Genomic DNA, 21987 nt, shown 5'->3' on the forward strand with positions numbered 1-21987 from the left:
TTGAACTCATCTTATTTAGTAATATCAGCAAACGAAATCCCTTCGCACAATAATGGTAACGACCAGTATCTACGGTGCATTGTGGGTCGGAAAGTTGCAGTATGCTCTTACACCGCTCGAAGGCAGTGTGAGTCGAAGAAACCAGTTTTTTCCCCATCTCTTGACAGGTGTATTTTGTATATTGAACATGATTTTCCCATGGAAAAAGATTACAAATATGAAAACTATGTAAAACCAGTTTTAGTAAAGGTTCATACACTTTATCCAAAAATGTTTTTACTAATCAAGTTAACAAAAGTGGAGCTGTCCTCCTTGACATGCATCTGCCGTAGTTTTTTTAAAACAAAGAAAAATATGTATATATTTTAAAAACACCCGTCAACGGCAATAGACGTCCAATCCGTTTGAACTGAGAGGGCTGTGATGAACGACGTTTCTGCGCCAGAGAGACTTCTTATTTCATTTCAACTGAGAGGCGCTGGAAATGAATGATCATGAGCGAGTGCCAATGAAGTCCAAAGTGATCAAATTGGCTGTCCATCTCTGTAAAAATGGCAGCCAATGAGTTAAGAATATATGTATTGCCTCATCTTGTCCTCTTAAGTAAAAAGTGTGCAGGTTCCCAGGGCGGGTGTCTTTTTTCTCTGTTGCTGAGGGTCTTTAGGCAGAGGATGCGTGGGCTTCTGCTGGTTCCAGAAGTCGGCGCAGTCATCCAAGTACGTGAGACTGCTTCGGATGATGTCCTTCAGTTGTTGGCCGTTCTTCATCCTGCTTTTCACCAAGGCTGTGGATCAGCAAAGACCATTTGAATTCCAACAATATTGGAGGACATTTGAGTCAAAAACAACTAAGAATACATACTTGAAAATATGAAGAAAAAAAAGGGAGCCATTTTCTTTTGAGCCTTAAAATGACAAGATTGCTGAATTTTGGTGACCTACTTTCATCCTTTAACAGTTTCTCCAGGTATCTCCTGTCCTCGTAAAACTCTCCCAGATATTTCTTGCTCTTCTTCTGCATTTTGGAGGCGTTTTGCTTCTCGGTTGTCGTTGTCGTCATCTGCACGGTGAGATCGTTTGGGTTACTTGTAGCACTACGCAGAGCGATAACGTGCAAATGTGTGACGACGACCTCATCTTCTTTTTGCAGTGACTCTCCCTTGAGTTTCTGTCTGACGTCAGCAGGGACTGAGCGGGAGACACATATCCACTGCCATTGACGGCGATAGACGTCCTATCCGTTCAAACTGGGCGCCAGTTCAAACGGATCGGACGCCAATTGCACATTGAAACGCTGTCATTCACTGCCGGCCTCGAACACGTCGGTCGCCAATGACAGATGTCGAATGGATATGGACCGGGATTCGGCTCAAATGAAATGGAAACTGATTGCAGTTCATCAAAATAATTCTATTACTAACTACCACAACACATGCTCTTGTGAATACTATACATTAGAGATGGAATGCTATAGGTTTTTCAGGACCGATACCGATTATTAGTAGTTAGAGGGGCCGAGAAGCGATTTTGGAGCCGATATTCATTTGCCGTAAAAATTGGTATCAAAAAATGGAATCATGCAAACACTGGATTTCATTGAAATGCCTAAAGCATGTTCATTGAATCATACAGATCGAAAATAATAGCTCCAGAAGTGCCTGAATCTCCTAGACTCAGAAACATCTCTAATAAAGTTGAATATATACAGTGCTGCTCAAAAGTTTGTGAACCCCCTCAACATTTTGGAATTTTCTATTATTTCAACCTGATTTCCTAATCAATCAATTCAGTAGTTTTTTTTTTGTTTTTTTAACAGTTGTGTTGTCGAGACTAAATTAAAAAGAGTTTTCATCAACTGATGTAGGTGCAAAATTGAACTGTTTGGTCACAACCAAAACCGCCATGTCTGGCGAAAAGTCAACACTGCATACCACCAAAAGAACCTTCTCCCAACAGTGAAGCATGGAGGTGGGAATGTCAAGATCTGGGCTTGCTTTTCATCCTCAGGACCTGGACAACTCCACATAGTCCAGGGAATCATGAATTCTGAGGAATATTGTCAAATCCTAGAACATAACCTGACGCCATCTGTTTTGAAGTTAAAGCTTGGCAGAAGGTGGATCATGCAACATGATAATGATCCAAAGCATTCCAGCAATACAACCAAGGAATGGCTGAAAAAGAAGAAGATTCGTGTTCTGGACTGGCCCAGTCAAAGTCCTGACCTAAATCCCATTGAAATGCTGTGGCGGGACCTGAAGCGAGCAGTTCATGCCAGACGCCCATCAAACCTCTCTCAACTGACTGCGTTCTGCAAGGAAGAATGGGCAAAAATCCCCCAAAGTAGATGTGAGAGGCTGATTAGTCACTACAGAAACCGTTTGGTTGAGGTAATCTCTGCAAAAGGAGGCGCAATATCCTATTAACTGAAGGGGTTCACATACTTTTGCACACATGATATCTGAGTTTTTCTTAAATCAACCACTTTTGTTAAATAAAGAATGACAATATAACTATTTCTTTTGTTTCAGTCCATTATTTGGAATGTCAGTATTGTGGATTTGGGTATAACTTAACATTTAATAAGGTTATTTTAGTTTTTTTTACAAAAAATCTGACCATCGCTGTGGGGTTCACAAACTTTCGAGCAGCACTGTAGCTCTCTGAAAAATTTCCACTGTAAAGAAAGCCCTGATGACCTTGGCTAAGTATCCCTGATCAAGATACAGTGGTATGAAAAAGTATCTGAAACTTTTGGAATTTCTCTCATTTCTGCATGAAATCATCATCAAATGTGATCTGATCTTTGTCAAATTCTCACAAATGAAAAAACAGTGTCTGCTTGAACTAAAACAACCCAAACATCTATAGGTTTTCATATTTTAATGAGGATAGCTGGCAACCAATGACAGAAGGGGGAAAAATAAGTAAGTGAACCCTCTGCCTAAGGAGACTTAAAGAGCAATTGAAACCAATTTTTACAAAACAATTTAAGTCAGGTGTCTGCTCAATCACTGATGAGTGCTTTAAAGCTGCCCTGTCCACTATAAAAGACACACCTGGTAAGAATTGTCTTGATGAGAAGCATTGTCTGATGTGCATTATGCCTCAGTCAAAAGAGCTGTCTGAAGACCTGCGATCAATGATTTTTGATTTGTATAAAGCTGGGAAAGGATACAAAACCATCTCTAAAAGTCTGGATCTTCATCAATCAACAGAAGTTGTATACAAATGCAGAGAGTTTGGCACTGTTGCTTCTCCCAAGGAGTGGCCGGCCACCTAAGATGAGTTCAGCGCGGAATACTCAGAGAGGTAAAAAAAAAAAAAGAACCCTAGAGTGTCTGCTAAAGACTTACAGAAATCACTGGCACAGTCCAATATCTCTGTGCACACATCAATGTAAAACTATGGCGTTCATGGGAGGACTCTACAGAGGAAGCCACTGCTGTCTAAAAAAACATTGTTGCTCGTTTAACGTTCACAAAAATGCACTTGGACACTTCCCAGAAGTTATTTTGTGGACTGATGAAGCCAAAGTTAAATTGTTTGGGAGTAAAACACAACGTCGTGTGGAGGGAAAATGGAACGGCTCACCAACATCAACACCTCATCTCCACCGTGAAGCATGATGGAGGGAGCATCATGATTTGGGGCTGTTTGGCTATCTCAGGGCCTGGACAACTTGCAATCATTAATGGAAAAATGAATTCAAAAGTTTTGCAGGATGTTTTCCTGAGGCCGTCTGTCAGACAGTTGAAGCTAAAAAGAGGATGGATGCTGCAACAAGGCAATGATCCAAAACACAGAAGTAAATCAACTTCAGAATGGTTTCAGAAAGACATAATACACCTTCTGGAGTGGCCAAGTCAAAGTCCAGACTTGAACCCCATTGAGATGCTGTGGCATGACCTAAAGCAGACATGTCCAAAGTCCGGCCCGGGGGCCAAATGCGGCCCGTGGTCAAATTTCATCCGGCCCCCAGCCTCTGTCATAAAATCACTCAAGTCTGGCCCACACAGACTTAATAAATTGGTCAGCAGTACGGCTACCAGCATATGAAGTATCTAACACACTAAATGCTGCTCATTTACCCACTAAAAGGCAGCAGCACTCTAAGCAATATTACCCTGTCTGACCCTTTACTCCCAATTTTCTAAAATGGCGACAATCACCCAAAAAAAAAAAAAGAAAGTTGACTGCGACGGCCCATGCTTCAAGGATAGGTGGAAATTGGACTATTTCTTCACTAAAATACGAAACAACTGTCTGCCTCATTTGCAAAGAGACAGTCGCTGTTTTTAAAGAGTTCAATGTGAGGCGATATTACCAAACAAGACACGCTGACATGTACGACAAGATAACAGCGAAGATACGTAGCGAGAAATTGAAGCAACTTGAAGCTAGTTTCATTTCACAGCAGCAGTATTTCGCAAGAGCCCGAGAGTCGAAATAGAACGCTACAAAGGCTAGTTGCGAGATTGTTTAAAGTATTTAAAAAAATAATAAAGCAAATGTGACGCACAGAATGGCTTGCTAAAATTTGCTTAGATATATTGTTCTACGTAAAGGACGTCAGCCAAGGTCGGCCCCCCACATTTTTACCAGACCAAATCTGGCCCCCTTTGCAAAAGGTTTGGACACCCCTGACCTAAAGACAGTGATTCATTCCAGACATCCCAGGAATCTGTCTGAGGTACAGCAGTTTTGTAGAGAGGAATGGGCCAAGATTAGTCCTGATCGATGTGCCATAGTGAACTGCAGCTACAGGAAGCATCTGGTTGAAGTTATTGCTTCCAAAGGGGGAGGGGGGCACAAAATATTAAATGTGATGGTTCACTTACCCCCCCCCCCCTTCTGTCATTGTTTTGGTACTATCCTCATTAAAATATGAAAACCTATAAATGTTTGGGTGGTTTTAGTTAAAGCAGACACTGTTTTTTCATCTCTGTGATTTTGACAAAGATCAAATCACATTTGGTGGTGATTTTATGCTGAAATGTGAGGAATGTTAAGTGCTTTGAAGGCCTTAAAAATGTGAAAAGTGCAACTCCATGTGCCATTACCATTTAACCAATTCGACAACGAGGTGAATACTAGTGCAGGAGCGAGAAGCCATAGCCCGTTTTAAATTGATTTTTTTTGTATCGGCTGGCCGGATTAAGACAAAAAGCCGATACCGATATACATCAAATTTCCAAATATCGGCGTTGATAAGTGGCCCGGCCTATAATCGGTCCACCTATACTAAACATATACCTAAACTGGCAGAAATGACAGGTTTGACAAAAAGCCTTTCATTGTTGACAAACGGCATATTTCCATATGCACGAGTAGCTCACCAGTGACGGCGTTCTCGATGGCCTCCTGTGCTTTCTGGATGCCCAGCTGGAACTGGCGGACTTGCGGGCGCAGCTTTGACCCTCGGTGGTAAAAAACCAGCGCCGATTCAAACTCCCCCATGCGGTACAAAGATTCTGCCTTCTGATACAACCCCTGATGTAAAAAAAAACAACAAAAAAAACATATATCATGTTCGGCATTCCACACCGTGTAATGTTAAAGAAATATACCACAAAAAAGGACTGGTCTTCTTGTAGCGAAGCTTCGGCGTCCCTCAGGGCTTTTTCGTACTGGCCCGTCTTTAGGTAGCACTTGGAGCGGCCCGCCAAACAGTGCTTGTTCTCGGGTTGTAGTGTCAGCGCCTGTTATGCAGAATGTTATAATATACACCAAATAGTTCAAGTACTGTGACGTAAGATTGAAGTGTGTTGAAGTTCTATCAATTCTGATCGTGAGGGGGGGTTGGCGCAGCCCGTCTAATCACAAACTAACTAAGAAAGAAGAAAAGAGCCACGCGCGGCTTTTGAGCCTCAGGATGCAGACCGCTAATTAGACATCAATTAATGGAGTTAATGAAACTGTGTGCGTGTTAAACCGAATTTAGAAAAAGCTAAATAAGCTCAAATACCCAGTGGGGCCTCCAGAAATTTTTCATAGGGGTGGCCAGATGGGGCCACTTAAAATCTTGGGGTGGCCAAAACTAAAAGCCGTAATTTCAGGTTTTCATTGTATTATTGCACTGAAAAGGTCAGGGGAAAACTATCAGAAAGACTTCCGGACACGGCTACTGATATACTTTGGTGTATTGTGTAATATTTGATGTTACTAATGATTTAATGTGCATAGTCCATAAGTGTCCAGTCAACATTTTGAGTTCCACAACAATTCTGTTTTATTGTGTTATGTATATATTAGGCATAAGGTGTACATTTAACTAGGGCTGTCAAACTATTAAAATTTTTAATCAACTTAATCACAGCTTAAAAATCAATTAATCGTAATTAATCGCAATTCAAACCATCTCTAAAATATGCCCTATTTTTCTGTAAATTATTGTTGGAATGGAAAGATAAGACGGTTATATACATTCAACATACTGTACATATGTACTGTATTCGTTTATTATACAATAAATCCACAAGATGGCATTAATATTATTAACATTCTTTCTGTGAAAGGGATCCACGGATAGAAAGACTTGTAATTCTTAAAGGATAAATGTGAGTTTGTATATTGTGACTAAATATTGCCATCTAGTGTATTTGTTGAGCTTTCAGTAAATTACACTGTAGCGACTTAACTGTTCTGCCCAAATGCATGATGCGAAGTGGTGCAACCATGACTGTGTGTGGTGGCTGCAAATGCTATATCTTCTCTGCGTTGGGTAGACTACAAGGTATTAAGAAAAAGATCAATTCCTGTCATTCTTCCCCACGTCGCTTCCCACAATATTTATAATTGCTGTGGGAGAGATGACAAAGCTTTTGCCAATTAAAAGCACTGCCCCAATGAATTCTTGTATCTACTCCACTCACTTGACACTGCCTCATCTCTGTGTATAAGTAAAACGGCGCCATTGTAGGCTGTTTGCGGCAACCCGTGAATGAGTCGTGCAGCGAATGCGTTAATTGCGACAAATATTTTCACGTGATTAATTTAAAAAAAATAATAACCACCCGTTAACGCGATTAATTTGTTAGCTCTACATTTAACAAAACAAAATAAATGCATTCATTTGGGATGAAATGCATAAGTGATGCTACAACAATCTAACGATATACTGGCAAGCGGGGTGGCCAACCAATTTATAGGGGTGGCCGTGGCCACCCCCTGGTGGCGCCACTGCAAATACCTCCCCTTGCCACCGATTATAAAAGGTTGTAATTCCTACAGTTGCCACTAGATGGCGACAACGCACTTCTGGCATAAGAGCTATGGCCAAACGAAATGAAGGTCTTCAATTAATTTGATGTTAAATGGTCATTGAAAATGTCTGATTGATGAATCATTGTTTGTTTGTCTACATGGCTACTTTCTATGCGTTTTTATTCATATGATCATCATTTGCTGTCTTGAAGGTAGCGCAAATAAACTCAAATGGGGGCTCCCCTCTTCCTAAATTAAGCCATCCCTACATCACGACGTTTGGAGGATGAGAAGTTGCGAATTATCGTGTAAGCAAGCAAACAAGCGCTCACCGTGCTGTAGCTTTCCGCCGCTTTTTCGCATTCTCCCTTGAGCAGCAACCAGTCGCCATCCGCCATTAAGTTGGAGAAAACAGCTGTTGCCTTCGGACTTTTGCACTCAGACCGCGTGTCGGACATTTTCAAATGACAATTCCACCTAAAAAGTGGGAGAAAACGAAAGTAGACGAAGAGGGCGCCCCAATGGCAAGGTAACCTGGCAACCGCCTTAACAATCAGGGCCAACAGCGCCCTCGGCTGGGCGTTCTCACCGGACAGAACATTAGGTACACTTACTCAATGACAACGATTGAGTTAATTATACACTAACGCACGCACACTATGGAAATATATGTATGCACCTCAAGTTCAAAATATCAACCTTTGCGTAGATGTAGTATGTTGATTAAACAAATATAAAGCCTATTTTTGGTCATTTTGAAAAACGTATCCAGCCCGCCTCCACATTTGGTCTGGCCTCCTGAACAATACCAGAGAGCATTTTGATTTTTTTTTTCCCATAGTGTTATTTATTTCCTGGATTCTTCTGTGAAGAACCCAGAGAGGGTTATTTGGTTATTATCTATTTAATCAACAGTGTTATTATATGATATTATATTATTTTTAATTTATTTACTTTTGTTCCGTGAAGAATCCAGAAAGGGGTATTTGATTGTGGCGGTCTTAAAAACAAAATTTTTTTTACATTTAGGCACTCCTGCAATCGCCACACTTTTTCTGTTACAAACTGGCCCCGGCCCCTCATCAGAGAAGGGAAACGTTATGTGGCCCTCTCAGGAAAAAGTTTGGGGACCCCTGCCATAAATACTTAGCGCCACATAAGAGGAAATCACATTAATATTTGATCAACAGTGCTGGCCAAAAGTATGGCACCACTACAATTCTGTCAGATAATGCCCAGTTTCTCCCAGAAAATGATTGCGATTACAAATGCTTTAGTGGTAATATCTTCATTTATTTTGCTTGAAATTAAAAAACACAAAAGAGAATGGGGGGAAAAAATAATCATGATCATTTTACACAAAACTCCAAAAATTGACCAGACAAAAGTATTGGCACCCTTTGAAAAGTCATGTGATGCTTCTGTCATTTGTGTAATTAACAGCACCTGTTACCTACCTCTGCCACATAACGGGGTGGCAATAACTAGTTAAAATGGATTAAAGTTGACTCAATCTCTGTCCTGTTTCCTTGTGTGTACCACATTGAGCACGGAGAAAAGAAAGAAGACCAAAGAACTGTCTGAGGACTTGAGAAGCAAAATTGTGAGGAAGCACGGGCAATCTCAAGTCCATCTCCAAAGACCTGAATGTTCCTGTGTCTACCGTGCACAGTGTCATCAGTAAGTGTAAAGCCCACGGCACTGTAGCTAACCTCCCTTGCTGTGGACAGACAAAAGATTGTGCGAATGGTGGATAATGAACCTCAACCTCTAACATCCAAACAAGTTCAAGATGTCCCGCAGTCCAAGGGTACAACAGTTTCAACTCGTACTATCTGTCGGCGTCTGAATGAAAAAGTAGGATACTCAGGAAGACTCCACCTCTGACCCAGAGACATGAAAAAGCCAGGCTTGAGTTTGCCAAAACTTACCTGAGAAAGCCAAAAATGTTTTCTGGTCAGATGAGACAAAAGTAGAGCTTTTTGGGAAAAGGCTTCAACATAGTTTACGGGGGAAAAACGAGGCCTTGAAAGAAGAAAAGAACACTGTCCCCACAGTCCATATTCCTTGATGTTTTGGGGTTGCTTTGCTACCTCTGGCACTGGACTGCTCGACCGTGTGCATGGCATTATGAAGTCTGAAGACTACCAACAAATTTTGCAGCATAATGTAGGGCTCAGTGTGAGAAAGCTGGGTCACCCTCCGAGGTCACGGGTCTTCCAGCAGGACAATGACTCAAAACAGACTTCAAAAAGCACGAGAAAATGATTTGAGAGAAAGCACTGGGGACTTCTAAAGTGGCCAGCAATGACTCCAGACTTCACTGATGGATACCAGAAGCGGTTGTTTGGAGTTATTTTGTCTAAAGGTTGTGCTACCATGTATTAGGCCAGGGGTGGGCAAACTATTCCACAAAGGGCCGCAGTGGGTGCGGGTTTTTGTTCAAACCCATTAAGAGGACACCTTTTCACCAATCTGGTGCTTTACAAGTCCAATCAGTTGATTGCGGTAAGGTGCTTCTTGTTTCTGCTGAAACCTCATTGGTTAAACTGCCTGTGCTGGATCGGTTTTAAGACCAGGACCCACTGCGGCCCTCGAGGACCGGTTTGCCCACCCGTATTAGGCTGAGGTTGGCAATACTTTTTGCTGGTCCATTTTTGTGTAAAATGATGATTTCATTTTTTTTTCTCCATTCTCTTTTGTGTTTTTTCATCGCAAGCAAAATAATATTTGTAATTGCAATCATTTTCTGGGAGAAATTGAGCATTATCTGACAGAATTGCAGGGGCGCCAATACTTTTGGCCAGCAGTGTATTCCAAAATTTGATGTCCACATGTGTGGACTACAACAGCCAATTATTATTGTAATTATCATTTATATAATGTTTAGTGTTAGGGGAAAAATAAAATTGCGCCTTATATAAAGGCATTCATTCGCATTACGTCATAGTTATTTAAAATAACCTTAATTGGACTAAAGATAATTACTATACTACTGCATCTATTACAATTAGATTATTGCACAATAAACATAAAATCTGATCAAATCCGAGTTGTGCATAATGTAAAAAAAAGAATAACGAATAAAAGTTAATACACTCACATAAAGCCACCGGAACATAAGGGGCGAATGAAGAGGATGCTGATACACACATACAGTAGAGGTTCTTCCTCTTGCCAAACCAAGCTCTCCTATTTTAATGCATACATTGCACTACACTCCCCTCACAATCCCATCACGGTGCTGGGTAATGGCTTCCAGCCGGGAACCTGGCAGCCACAGTAATATAGGGTGGTAGGTGGGTCCTACACTTTATTCCTATGGTGTCGCTCCTGGGGCGTGGCCTCCCCTCTGCCTGTGCTGCTGGCTGCGGGAGTGGGGGGAGGTCGGGGCTCCGATCTTGCGTCGCCCCGTGGCGGCTCCTCGGCGTCCTCCTGCCTCCGCCTTCCCCTCTCTTCTCTGACTGGGTATCCGCCCTGTGCTCCGTCGCAGGTCACTGACTGGGCGCCGGTGAATCGGCGGGGTGTTGCCTGCTCCGGCGGGGGACCCTGCCCTGGGCTCAGTGGGCCGCTGGGGGGCCCGTGGCGTGCCGGTTGTGGGGCTGCGGCTCTTGGGCGGACGGGGGTGGAGGTGGGCGTGGGGTTGGTGGTGCGTCCCCTCTTGCCATCCCTGAAGGCCGGTTGATGGGTGCGCGGGTGGCTCGGGGGACCACCCTGGATTCCGGGTTGGGGGGGCAGAACAATGGGTCCTTTGCTGAGCTGCGGGAGGAGGGATGGGCTGCGCTGAACCCCCCCGTGCCCGCCGTCCCTCTCCTAGCTGGCTGGGTGGGGGCCGTGGCCCTGGCTTGGCGCCCGTGTGGCGTCTCCGCTCGTCTGTGTGGCTGTCGCGCCTGGTGGGGCTCGCGTGCGGCTGGATGTGATGGGGTGCGCTTGGGTGGGGGGGTCCCGGTGCAGCGCAGGGTTGGTCACCAATGGGCTTACACTCAGAAGGGATTCACACGATTACTGGGACCACAGAGCTGATCACTTAGCTTATAAACTCCCCCAGCCCTGTCCACCTCTTTCAACAGGCCCCCCACATGGTGTCAACCGGAAATACATCTAGCTGACGATAGCACCAACATATTAGTAGTTAGTGTAGACGTTCAATGTATTTCTTGTAGTTTGTCTTTCTTTTCTTCTGTTCCCCCATAACCCCTTCCTGTTCACTGCTTTATCATAATAAATGAGGTATGTTGAACGATCACAATGGCAGTATGTCAGACTCTCAAAGTGAAACATTAAAATTGCTCAGACCATCCGGGCACTGAGACACGCTCTACAGAGGATTCATATTTTGTCTTGTATTTTGCTATAACAACATGGCAAGAAAAGGCAGGGGGAGGCCTCAACTTTATTGACACGTTTGATTTCACCAAAATGACAATGAGGTTCAAGTTGAAGACGACCTGGATTTTGTCAATTTCTCTAGGAAGTATGCCTGGACCCAATTTTCATAAACGAGATTTGAAATATGCTCCACTTCTGTTCATTGTGTTGCATTTTGACAGTGGGAAAATGATACCTTCTTTGTGTTTTTGCTTGGATAACATGATGTGACTGGCAGCAAAAAACAAAACAAAAAACAAAACAATAAATATCAAAATGACAAAACAAAAAAATCACATATCAACGTGATACATTCCAGTCACATGTGCAACGCAGCAATCTGTGGATGGCAACGTCAAATATAAAAAATGCGATTTTTATACACACGACAGACACGTGCTCCCGTTGGCGAGGACGCCGTTTCTCCACCGCCCCTATGAGATACTTCAAATAAGAAAATGGCGGTTTCATGCAGGGCGGGAAGCGGTCTTCGACTTCCTGCGTGGACCCCCTAAAAAGAGTAGCTGCACGACGTTCACTTCAAAAGGTCTTCCATGTACGGCTATTTTGTGTTGGCTTGCTGTGTGTGTGCGTCTTAAAGTGTGGCTGCATCGAGTCTATGGCGTGGATGACGGCGACCCGCATCTGCTGGAGGATACAGACGGCAGGTAACGGGGGGAGCGGCGGCGGCGCGCGTCCTGACGTAGCGCCGGACCGGCGGGAAAGCAGACTGTTTAACCGAACTGGAAGAAGAAATTTCCCGGTCCTGATGCTGGAAAGGTAAAACATCATCAATCCGTCGGCCGAATCACATGAACTTATTATCATTGACGGTGATAAACCTCAAATTTATTTGAGTTGGAATCATGTCTGAGTGCCTCCGATAGTGATTGACATCCAACCTATTTTGTTTGGGAGTTCTGACAGCAAGAGGTCAAAATGGATTGGATGTCTATCACTGTCAATGGCAGACAATGAGATATTTTTGTCACAACAAGTAGTGTCCCCTGAGGCATTGTTTTGTGTGCAATAATTAAGAAATGGTCACCAAAAACAGCCAGATTTGAGTGCCCAATTGGTTGGCGTTGACCTTTTAAAATCATATTTAAGACATATTAAGGCCTTAAATTCCTATTATTGAATTCAAGACATTGACTTTTTAACCTACGGATACCCTGTTTTAGCTTCACTACTTTTCAAATTGTCGCCTGCATTACAAGTTACTTTCATTTGTGTGAAATGGATAGTTTCCTTTTTCATGCCTCCAATAAGCCCCATACAACTATACCGTAACTGAGTACTACAGGCAGCAACACGAGTACAAAATTAGGCTGGTCAACAAGATATTGACCAATAAAAAACCCCACACAGTACAGTAGTTGGCTGTATGCACCTGACCGTTCCTTGAAATCTGCCATTGTGCTAAGTTTTGGAGTTTTTGCGCTTGTTAAGCTTCTGTTTACAGTGCAGTTCATTTTATTCCTTGTTTGTTCCATTCTGCACAGTTTTAAATGAAACTGAGCAGTTTCATTGAATTTTCTGGTTCTCTCTTTGAATATTGACTCAGCAAGTACTTTTCTGCTTTTACTTGAGTAATTTTTTCGCACCAGAATCTGTACTTTTAATGAAGTAAAAAAATAGTGAGTACCGTAATTTCCCGAATATAAGGCGCACCCGTGTATAATGCGCACCCCAAATTTACTTGTAAAATCTAGGGAAAATTATTGTACCCGTTTATAACGCGCACCCTAATTTTAGCACCAATAAACAGAAGAATACAAGAAAACAGAGCTTGTGTACAGATACAGAGATGTCATTTTACTGACTGGTGAAACACAGCACAAGCATAGCACATTGGTAGTTCAAAACATTACCGTAAACTGACAATATTTACGGTAATAATATGATTTGACAACTTCTCCAACTTACCAGAATCTAGGAGAAAACAAAACAGATGTGACTTTTCTTTTAAAGGCTGCTGTATAACTTGCTCTTTTCCTCATGATGAATAAATGTTTCTTCCATGGATTGATACGGTAAAATGAAAGTGAGAACGTAAGTCGGAAATTCGTGAGAGCTCATAGCTGTTATTTGGGTTTGAGTTTCCCGAGGGACCGATATAGTAGACGGACACAGGAAGTGTGTGTCCTTACATTTGTTATGGTCCGAATTGCGGAGCTGCAATAAACGTCGACTCAAATGAGTTCAAGAAACTAAATTCTGTGCTTTATGAAGAGTGAAAAAAGCAGAATTTAACACAGACGAAATCATTCGGCCGATTAGAGTGAAGTATTACCGACACAAAACGGTGACGTCACGTACCGTAATGGTCGGCAACGGGTCGCCGCATACGTTTCTTCAACACAACGTGGCCGTGTCAATGAAAAAAAATCGGTTTGTATATATATATGTAATACATATATATTTCTGTCTCCATCCATGTACCCGTTTATAATGCACACCATGAGTTTACAAGTTGATTTTGGGGGAAAAAAGTGCGCGTTATATTCGGGAAATTACGGTACCTCATCCACCCATGCCTACATGTAAAACTTTAGACATTAATGCAGTCTTTTTGACATGCAAGTCACCATTTCTTATTGCTTTTAAAGCTGTGAGAACAGTAGGAAGGTTGTTGATCTGTTTCACCATTGTTGTTGAAAGGTAATTACTGTGTGAGTAAGGTAAAAACGCAGTTGATTTTCAGGGCAGATTTGTTCAGTCTATCACAGTCAATGAGTGAATAATAAAAGGACTCCGTGCCTACCTTCAAAACTAAAACCTCCGGGACCGCCGAAGAACGCCTTGAAAATATTGTTGGCGTCGAAATCTGGCGGGAGAGCAGATGTGAGTCCCCGCTGCGCTGAAGAAGTACCGTGCCATGACGGGAGCAGCTTACCGCCCATGTTCATGCCCTCGTCCTCCAGGTCCTGCCCGCTATCGTAGCGCGACTTTTTCTTGGGGTCCGATAGCACGCTGAAGGCCTCGCCGACCTCCTTGAATTTCTTTTCCTCTTCCTTTTGCACTTCCGCGGTAGCGCTGCTGTGCCGATCTGCGAGACAGCCGCGGTTAATTGGAGACGGGCGGGCGGGGACGCCGTCGTTTCGGCGACGCACCTGGGTGATGTAAGAGCGCCCGTTTGCGGTACGCCTTCTTGATCTCCTCCTCGCTGGCGTTCTTGTCCACGCCAAGTACCTTGTAGTAGTCTTTTCGCTTGCTTTTCTTCAGCTCCAGCTGTGCATGTTTTAGCAGCTGCTTGTGCTCTACGATGCAAAAAAATTCCATAAAAGAAAAAAAAAAAACCACACAAAATGCATAATGATTTATTTTAAAGCTAGTTAAGTGCAGAATATGAAATAGGAGCCCATTAAGTGGTAATTTGATCCAAAATGACTGTCATCTTGTCCTGCAAAGTGCGCATGTTAACACATTTTTTTATTTACCGTGCGATAATTTCACTTATTGCATATCGCGACATGCTTAGTTCCAGCCCATAGTGCCTGTCGCAAAAAGTGGTTAGAACTTTTTTTTTTTATAAAGAAAGGAGCCACGGAAAAGAGTGAATGCTTAAAACTCAACCTTTGAAGCAAACTAGACTTCAGGTTTCTGCTCCTTACCTTTGGTCTTCTCTGTCTGGTAAACCTTCTCGTAGTCGCGAACCGCCTCTTCGTACTGCTCCGTCTCCATGCAGCTGCAAGTTTACAAAAGGCGCGACACTGTAGTGGCGGCGAAGTCACGGCGGACAGAGTGAAGGCGTTCGCTACCATTGCGCTCGTCGCAAGTAGGCCTTGATGTAGCTCTCGTCCAGCTTGATGGCCTTCGTGCAGTCTTCGATGGCCTGTTCTACTTTCTTCAGCTAAAAAACAAGATCAGTGCTTTCGTCACTACAAAAATAAGCTACCGCAATACGGAAATGCATCGACTTTATGTGTAGTAGTCATCGCAGCCGACGGCGTGCCAACCTTGGAGCCGACAGTGGCTCTGTTACAGTACAGCTTGGCATTTGTCTTGATGTTGTTGGGATCTATTGTCAGCGCTTCAGAGTAAAGGACGTAGGCAGCGTCAAAGTTGCCTTCTTTAAAGGCCTTGTTGCCTTCCTCTTTCTTAGCCTTTAGCGCTTTGGCGTTCTGAACAAAATACGAAAAAGAGCTGGTGTTGGAAAGAGACACTGCAAGTCCGGAACCCTCCAGTAGACTAGGATACCGACCCTACAAGCGAGCCGCGCTTTCTCGTGGTCCGGAGCCATGCGCAGGGCCTGAACGAAGAACTGGACCGCCTTGTCGATGCAGTCCTCGTAGTACAGGCAAAGGCCGCGCACGTACAGTGCGTCTGCGTTGGTGGAGTCCATTCTTAAGATGTCACTAAGGGTGTCAAAACAGCAACAGACATTAGCGCCAACACGGGGCTCAAATGAGCCAGTACAAATTGCGGAATAAACGTGATGAAATCCTCATAATTCATTTTGAAATTCTGGGAAGATAACTTTACTTTAGTATCAATTTCAGGTATCTTATACAACACCAAGGGCGTAGGTTTGGTCTAAACAGTGATAGGGACGATATCACCGCATAACCTGCATGTACACTTTTTGCTGGGGACAGGACATTAAGACCACACAAACTATTGAACGGATGTCAGGGCTACATTTGTCATGATTATGAACCTAATTAATTGATAGTTTAAATGATCAATGCAAAATAAATCTGTATTGACTTATACCAACTTTCATGTGTATTGGGTTAGGTTATACGTTTGATTCAAACCTTTGTTTTCAAAAAATACAAAAGAAACATTTTCAAGTGCAAGTCCCTTTATGAAAAAAAAACCCACACACAAAAACGGGGCGCTATCCAAGAATGGGTCCACATCTGGGGGACACTGGAGCACCCCTAGACTCCAACTAAAGCATTGTAATAATATAAAAGTGATTTGGGGAAAAAATGAATGAAAATAAATCTGAGCTATCCAAGGAGCGATCGACAATGGATGCATACTAGACAAGCCAGACTCAAACCAAAGTACTTTTGGAATTCGGATGTGTGATTTTATTTCACATATTTTCTTTTTCCACGTCAGAGTCCCCCTGAAATGGGCCTATTCTTGGATAGCTCCCCGTTTTGTTCATAAAGGGACTTGCACTCTGAAGTCACCAGCGTAGCATTACCATAATGCACAAAATGCAAACAATGATCCAAATGAGGGACGGCTAGCTTGACCTGGTTGTTTCTTGTGGAGGCCGGCCTGACCGCAGCAGTTTTGCAGGTTCACACAGTTTAATGTTATGCTAACGCTGATGCAGGTGGGACTTTCAGTAGCAAAATTAGTGGTGTTTCCCCCAACTCCAAAACAATGACCTCTTTTTACATTACTTACAGTGGCTGCTGCTTGCCAAAAAACACTTCTATGAATCTGTCAGGGCAGTGTGTGTGTCTGTGTGACGTTGGGGGAGGGGGGTGGGGGGGGGGGGGGGGGGTGATGGACCAGCACATTCAGCAAGTGAAAAGGGATGTAAGTAAATGTAAGTCTGAACAAAATGAAAATAATTCAATTACCGTAATTTCCAGACTATAAGTTGCTACTTTTTTTCCCTCATTTTGAATCCTGTGGCTTGTAGTCCAGTGCGGCTTATTTGTTGATTTATTTGGGTTACCGGTAATAGATAACACTTTGACAGCTGCGTCATAAAACTGTCATAAGAGTAAGACCGTCATAATTATGGCATGACACCGTCATAGGCATTACTGAATGCTTATGTCAAGTGTCATCCGGCAACTGATGTATGTCACTAAAGCCTGAGTTATACTTCCGCGTCAGACCTACGCCGTACCCTGATGCGCACCTCTCGATTTTTGTAACCTTCGCGTCGCGTAGATGCGTATGACGTAGCGAAAACGGACTGTGATTGGTCCGCTCAGACTGTTGTTTCCGGTTTACCGCGAAAACACCGCCATTGTACAATAGAATCAAACATTGTTTTCTACACGCAAAAATGGACCAAGCCGACGGGAGTATCATCGAACAGCAAGTCTCGTCAAGAAATTATTATTGTGATTGCCAAATGGCAAGGTCGGCGATCGAAAAAATAAATAAATGGAAGAACCACCGAGACGTGGGTGGTCGGAATCGAGTGGCCACACGAAGCGGTGACCCAGTCGGCCAAAAACTGCCAACTTTTTATCACTTTGTCATCTTTTTGGTTGGTGCACTTCATCATTTACTGTGTACATATGTTTGCTGTGAGTCTGTGACTTATTTACGTGTCACACTTCAAGTATATAAAGAATAAAGCACAGATTTGGTGTCAAGAGTTGTTTTGATCTTTAATTTTTAATAACAGACAGTTCACACACACGATACATCATCACTGATTGAGAGTGCCTCGGTGCTTTTTATGATAACCTTAAAATCAAGCCTCCCAACGCAGTTTGGGAAGTTCCCTAGACGCCAGAAATCTGCTATGGCTTCCCACTGGCTGGTTGTAGGACACGGCAAACAAATCAGGCTGGAGGGCTTTGCAGACCTTGAACGCAGTGCTCGACGCCAGTTTGAAGCTAGCCGCCACAGCTAGCTCCCTCCACCCGAGTCTAAAACTCTCTGTGCGGCATCAAAAGTCGGCCAGACCGCCTCGAAACCGTCTTCTGCGTCGCCTGCCCGTCAACATTTGTATGTTCCATATTTATTCAGTGTTGATGAGCAGAATATTTACTTTCAAGAGTTCCATCTTGCATTGTTTATTTTTTTTTCGACTAGCGGAAGTAAACAAGCATGCCCCAAAACTGTACAAACATAACGCCACATCCCTCTAGTGGCTTGGCGGTGAATTACAGAGCAACGCGTTCCCTCACCGCAAAACTATCGAATGTCGAATGGCGCCGTAGTCGCTACGCCGTCACCGCAACGCGGGAGTATAACTCAGGCTTAACTCCATTTATGTCCATCTTGGATTTTTTACAGCCATTCAAAAGTGAGATAACTTGCTGGATAACACTAAATGGCATCTATTATAAGCACTCATGACAATGTCATGTCATAATTATGATTGTCTCATGTCTTATGACGCTATTGTCAAATACAGTGTTACCAAATACCATAACTTGTAATTATTGAAACAATTGGAACAGTAACTAAAGAAATTATTAGCACAGAACATGAATTTTGATTGTTATTTACATCTGTAGCGCTGCAACGCATGCTAGGAGGCATGTTGGATGACGGCAGGAGGCAGCAGAGGTTGACTGCCTCCACCAAGGGAGCAGTGATGGCCAAATGAAGCTTCTTGAAGCAATGGCTTTGAACCAATTGGCTGCAAAGCTTCATGGTGGTTCATTTGGTCTTATGACAATTGTATGATGCCGCTGTCAAATAAAGCGTTACCGGTTAATATCTTTTGGAGTAAATATCCCATAATACAGTGAGGACAGCTGCGGCTTATAGTCCAGTGCGGCTTATCTATGAACAAATGCTATTTTCGTGCCAAATTTGGTGGGTGGCGGCTTATAGTCAGGTGTGCCTTATAGTGTGAAAATTACAGTAATATTGGTGGGGTCTATTCTATCCTTACAACATATGGGAAGACATTCTAAATGACCGATATACTGAACTCATTATATAATGATTATGCAAACCTACGCCCTTGTAAAAGTGTGTCACTAATTGAAATGTTTCAAAAAAATAATTTTTAAAAATTCTGTCTGCAATTCCAATATCCGTCCATGTGATTAGATTGAGACAAATATCTTAAATGCACTTTGGCAGCAAAGCAGTACAGCATATATCAGATTTGTTGTTTGTTAAAAATAACATTTTACAATATTTTTTTATTTCACCCCAAAAAAAATGATATAGTGTGAACCGACCTGGCCACGGACTGAGCCTCAGGGTATCGTCCCAGCAGAGCTAAGCACTCGGCTTTCAGTATCTTGAAGCGATGGCAGGCCGAAGCTGACTCCAGGGCTCGGTCCATGCAGAAAACCACCTAAACACAAACGCAGTGACGTGACGTCATCCAGTCTCGCGCGGGCTCTCCAAACTCACCATGCGGTAGTCTCGCTTGTCAAAGCCAATCTCTGCCATCCGCTCGTACTCCAGAATGGATTCGGCGCACTTGAGCTGAAAGAGTCATTTCAGGGACGCGCCTTTTATTTGGAGATTCAACAGGAAGCTGTACTTTCCAGTGTTACTGTATGAACCCAAACCTATTTAACTTCTGTAGGATAAGCGCTTCACAGAACCGATGCTTGTCACGACACTAAAACTCGATAGCATTTTTGATACTACGTAAATAAAAAAAATAAAAAAAATTAAATGTTTTTTCTTTATGAACAAGGAAGCCAAATGCAAAAATATCCTCCATTAAGATTAACTATAAGAGTATTGCCAAAAAAAAAAAAAAAACTTCTGGTGACTTATACTAGTGCAAAAGAAAATATATAAATGAATAACAGGAATGTCACCAATATTTAGAGTTAATTCTCGTTTTGGAAAGTTTCAATTGAGTGAGAATCGATCAAAGTGCACGCAACAAGTGGACAGGGAAAAAAAAATACAAATGTTTTATGCGGGGAGTTTTGTAAACCAAAGCACCCCCACAATTAGACCATAATCTTAGCCACTGTCAAACCATTAGTAGTATTCCAGAAAATTCTATCAATTCCATTCAATCAGACAACAGAAGCAGCCGACTGACCTCCTGCTGGGCTTGACCGTTGTCAGGCTCCAGCTCCAGAACCTTCTGGAAGCAGCGCGAGGCCGCCATGGCGTTCCCGAGAGACAGGTGGCACTTCCCCTCTCGCAGGTGCCCCTGAGAACCACGTGACATCATTGGTATCACAAAAACAGACGAATCAGACGGGACCCGGTTTATAGTACGTATCGTGAAAGCACCTTCATGAAGGAGTTATCCAGCCGCACGGCTTGCTGGGAATCCTCCAAAGCCTCGCGGTACCGACACAGCATCATCAGCGTGGCCGCTCGGTTGCCGTAGTAACTGGCGTTCTTTGGACACATATCTGCATGCAAAAATGAGTATGAATCAAACCGGCGCAAAAAGAATGGGAAGGATCATTTATATCAAGTACCGATGGCCTTGGTATAGTAATTAAAAGCTTCCGCGTAATCCTTCTGGATGTAGAATGCGTTGCCTTGCTCCTTGTAGCCATCTGCTTCCCTATAGCAAACGAGTGCATTAGATGTGTACATAATATAACCAAGGTCAGAATTGGATTGAGAACACCAAAATGACATAAGAAGTAGTGTTGACCAACCAAAAGTCATTCAGATCAGTGTACAAATCATGGAGTAGATATTTTGTGTCCTCCACAAGAACAAAGTACCTCCCTTCAAAGGGTCTGAAAACCCTCTCAAAACAGAACGCAAGGGATACGTTACTCGGCAGATAGTGAACATTTCTGAAGAAGTTAAGCAAATTCAGTATTTTAATGTGGAAACGACCAACAGAGAAGCATACTTTACATCCGTTGCCACGTTAACCATAGGAAAAGATTACACCGCTTTTATTAATTCTTAGTTTTTTTAACAGTGGTATTGTTTAAGTACGTGCTAAAGGTATACACTACTATGTATCCAAGTGGGAATTTTGGTAGGCTACCGACCGAGTCCGTCTTTGGCAGTTGCACGACAACGAGTGGACTTTCAAAAGGGAAAGTTTGACTGGAACATGAAACCATACAGTGAAAGGACAAAGACATGTGGATGCAAACATATGGTGAACAAAACAGTGTGATTTGTATGGTTTCTTTATACAAAACTGTCAAAAAAAATAAGTACAACGTCAGGTAGGCGACCACTCGCCCGCTAAACATAGAATTTCTGACCACATGACACCTAGCAGGCAGCTCACACTGTGGCCGCCTGCCATGACTTTTTTGGGAAAGCCTGCCAATGATGATTCGTACGTCACGACCACTCCGAACTTTCGAGAATGAACTTCTCACGAAGCGGGGGAAAAAAGCATCGGACAACTGTAGCACGTAACTGTTAGGAGCAAGGAGGCTTGTCGGCGCCCAAGTGGAGGACAATAACATGACAAACGCCTCCATGTAGCCAAATAGCGGCTAGCTTTGGTAGCTTCGTGACACGACTCTGAGGCGTCCGGGGTTAAAACAGACGCAAAAGACGTCAAGAGTTCCGTTTCTGCCATTGTCAACATGTCCTACCGCTCCAGTTCGTCGTCGCTGAGGAGTTCGATGTCGGGGTCCATGTTCACCGTATCGTACCTCTCCGCCGCCATTTTGACATGAGAGTGGAGGGGGCGGAGTCAAATGCTGCAGTTAAAGTGACGTAATCGCAAACAGAAAGTACTGTACTTTGGAAAAATAAACAACATGGCCATTACTTATGAAAATATGAAGCATAAGGTTTATGCTTTATGTCCATGTTGTTCATTTGTCCAAAC

General features: G+C 43.1%; 2 protein-coding genes across 2 annotated transcripts; both read right to left on the reverse strand.

The window, feature by feature from the left end:
- Positions 1–373: 373 nt before the first annotated feature.
- Positions 374–7660, reverse strand: odad4 (outer dynein arm docking complex subunit 4). Its single transcript, XM_057817457.1, has 6 exons — positions 7538–7660; positions 5570–5701; positions 5339–5492; positions 1132–1187; positions 942–1059; positions 374–784 (listed from the first exon to the last, which is right to left on the reverse strand). Exons 1-6 carry the CDS (start codon positions 7601–7603, stop codon positions 600–602), a joined length of 711 nt encoding a protein of 236 aa, XP_057673440.1. The 5' UTR covers positions 7604–7660; the 3' UTR covers positions 374–599.
- Positions 7661–11578: 3918 nt separating this feature from the next.
- Positions 11579–21980, reverse strand: dnajc7 (DnaJ (Hsp40) homolog, subfamily C, member 7). Its single transcript, XM_057860706.1, has 14 exons — positions 21749–21980; positions 20651–20739; positions 20457–20581; positions 20260–20373; positions 19608–19682; positions 19430–19548; positions 15781–15934; positions 15536–15700; positions 15338–15429; positions 15191–15264; positions 14690–14836; positions 14473–14625; positions 14341–14403; positions 11579–12345 (listed from the first exon to the last, which is right to left on the reverse strand). The coding sequence occupies exons 1-14, from the start codon at positions 21820–21822 to the stop codon at positions 12308–12310; spliced, it is 1482 nt and encodes a 493-aa protein (XP_057716689.1). The 5' UTR covers positions 21823–21980; the 3' UTR covers positions 11579–12307.
- Between the last annotated feature and the right edge of the window lie 7 nt (positions 21981–21987).

The sequence above is a fragment of the Corythoichthys intestinalis genome, chromosome 16 (genome assembly GCF_030265065.1).
Source record: "Corythoichthys intestinalis isolate RoL2023-P3 chromosome 16, ASM3026506v1, whole genome shotgun sequence".
Lineage (NCBI taxonomy): Eukaryota > Metazoa > Chordata > Actinopteri > Syngnathiformes > Syngnathidae > Corythoichthys > Corythoichthys intestinalis.

Coding starts and splice junctions, on each gene's coding strand:
- odad4 (XM_057817457.1), bottom strand. CDS start 7,603: ATGGCGGATGGCGACTGGTTGCTGCTCAAGGGAGAATGCGAAAAAGCG. Junction 5,702..7,537: donor CGGCGGAAAGCTACAGCACG/GTGAGCGCTTGT, acceptor TCTGCATAACAG/GCGCTGACACTACAACCCGA. Junction 785..941: donor GAAACTGTTAAAGGATGAAA/GTAGGTCACCAA, acceptor GCTGATCCACAG/CCTTGGTGAAAAGCAGGATG.
- dnajc7 (XM_057860706.1), bottom strand. CDS start 21,822: ATGGCGGCGGAGAGGTACGATACGGTGAACATGGACCCCGACATCGAA. Junction 19,683..20,259: donor ACGGTCAAGCCCAGCAGGAG/GTCAGTCGGCTG, acceptor TGACTCTTTCAG/CTCAAGTGCGCCGAATCCAT. Junction 14,404..14,472: donor CGAGGGCATGAACATGGGCG/GTAAGCTGCTCC, acceptor CTCTCCCGCCAG/ATTTCGACGCCAACAATATT.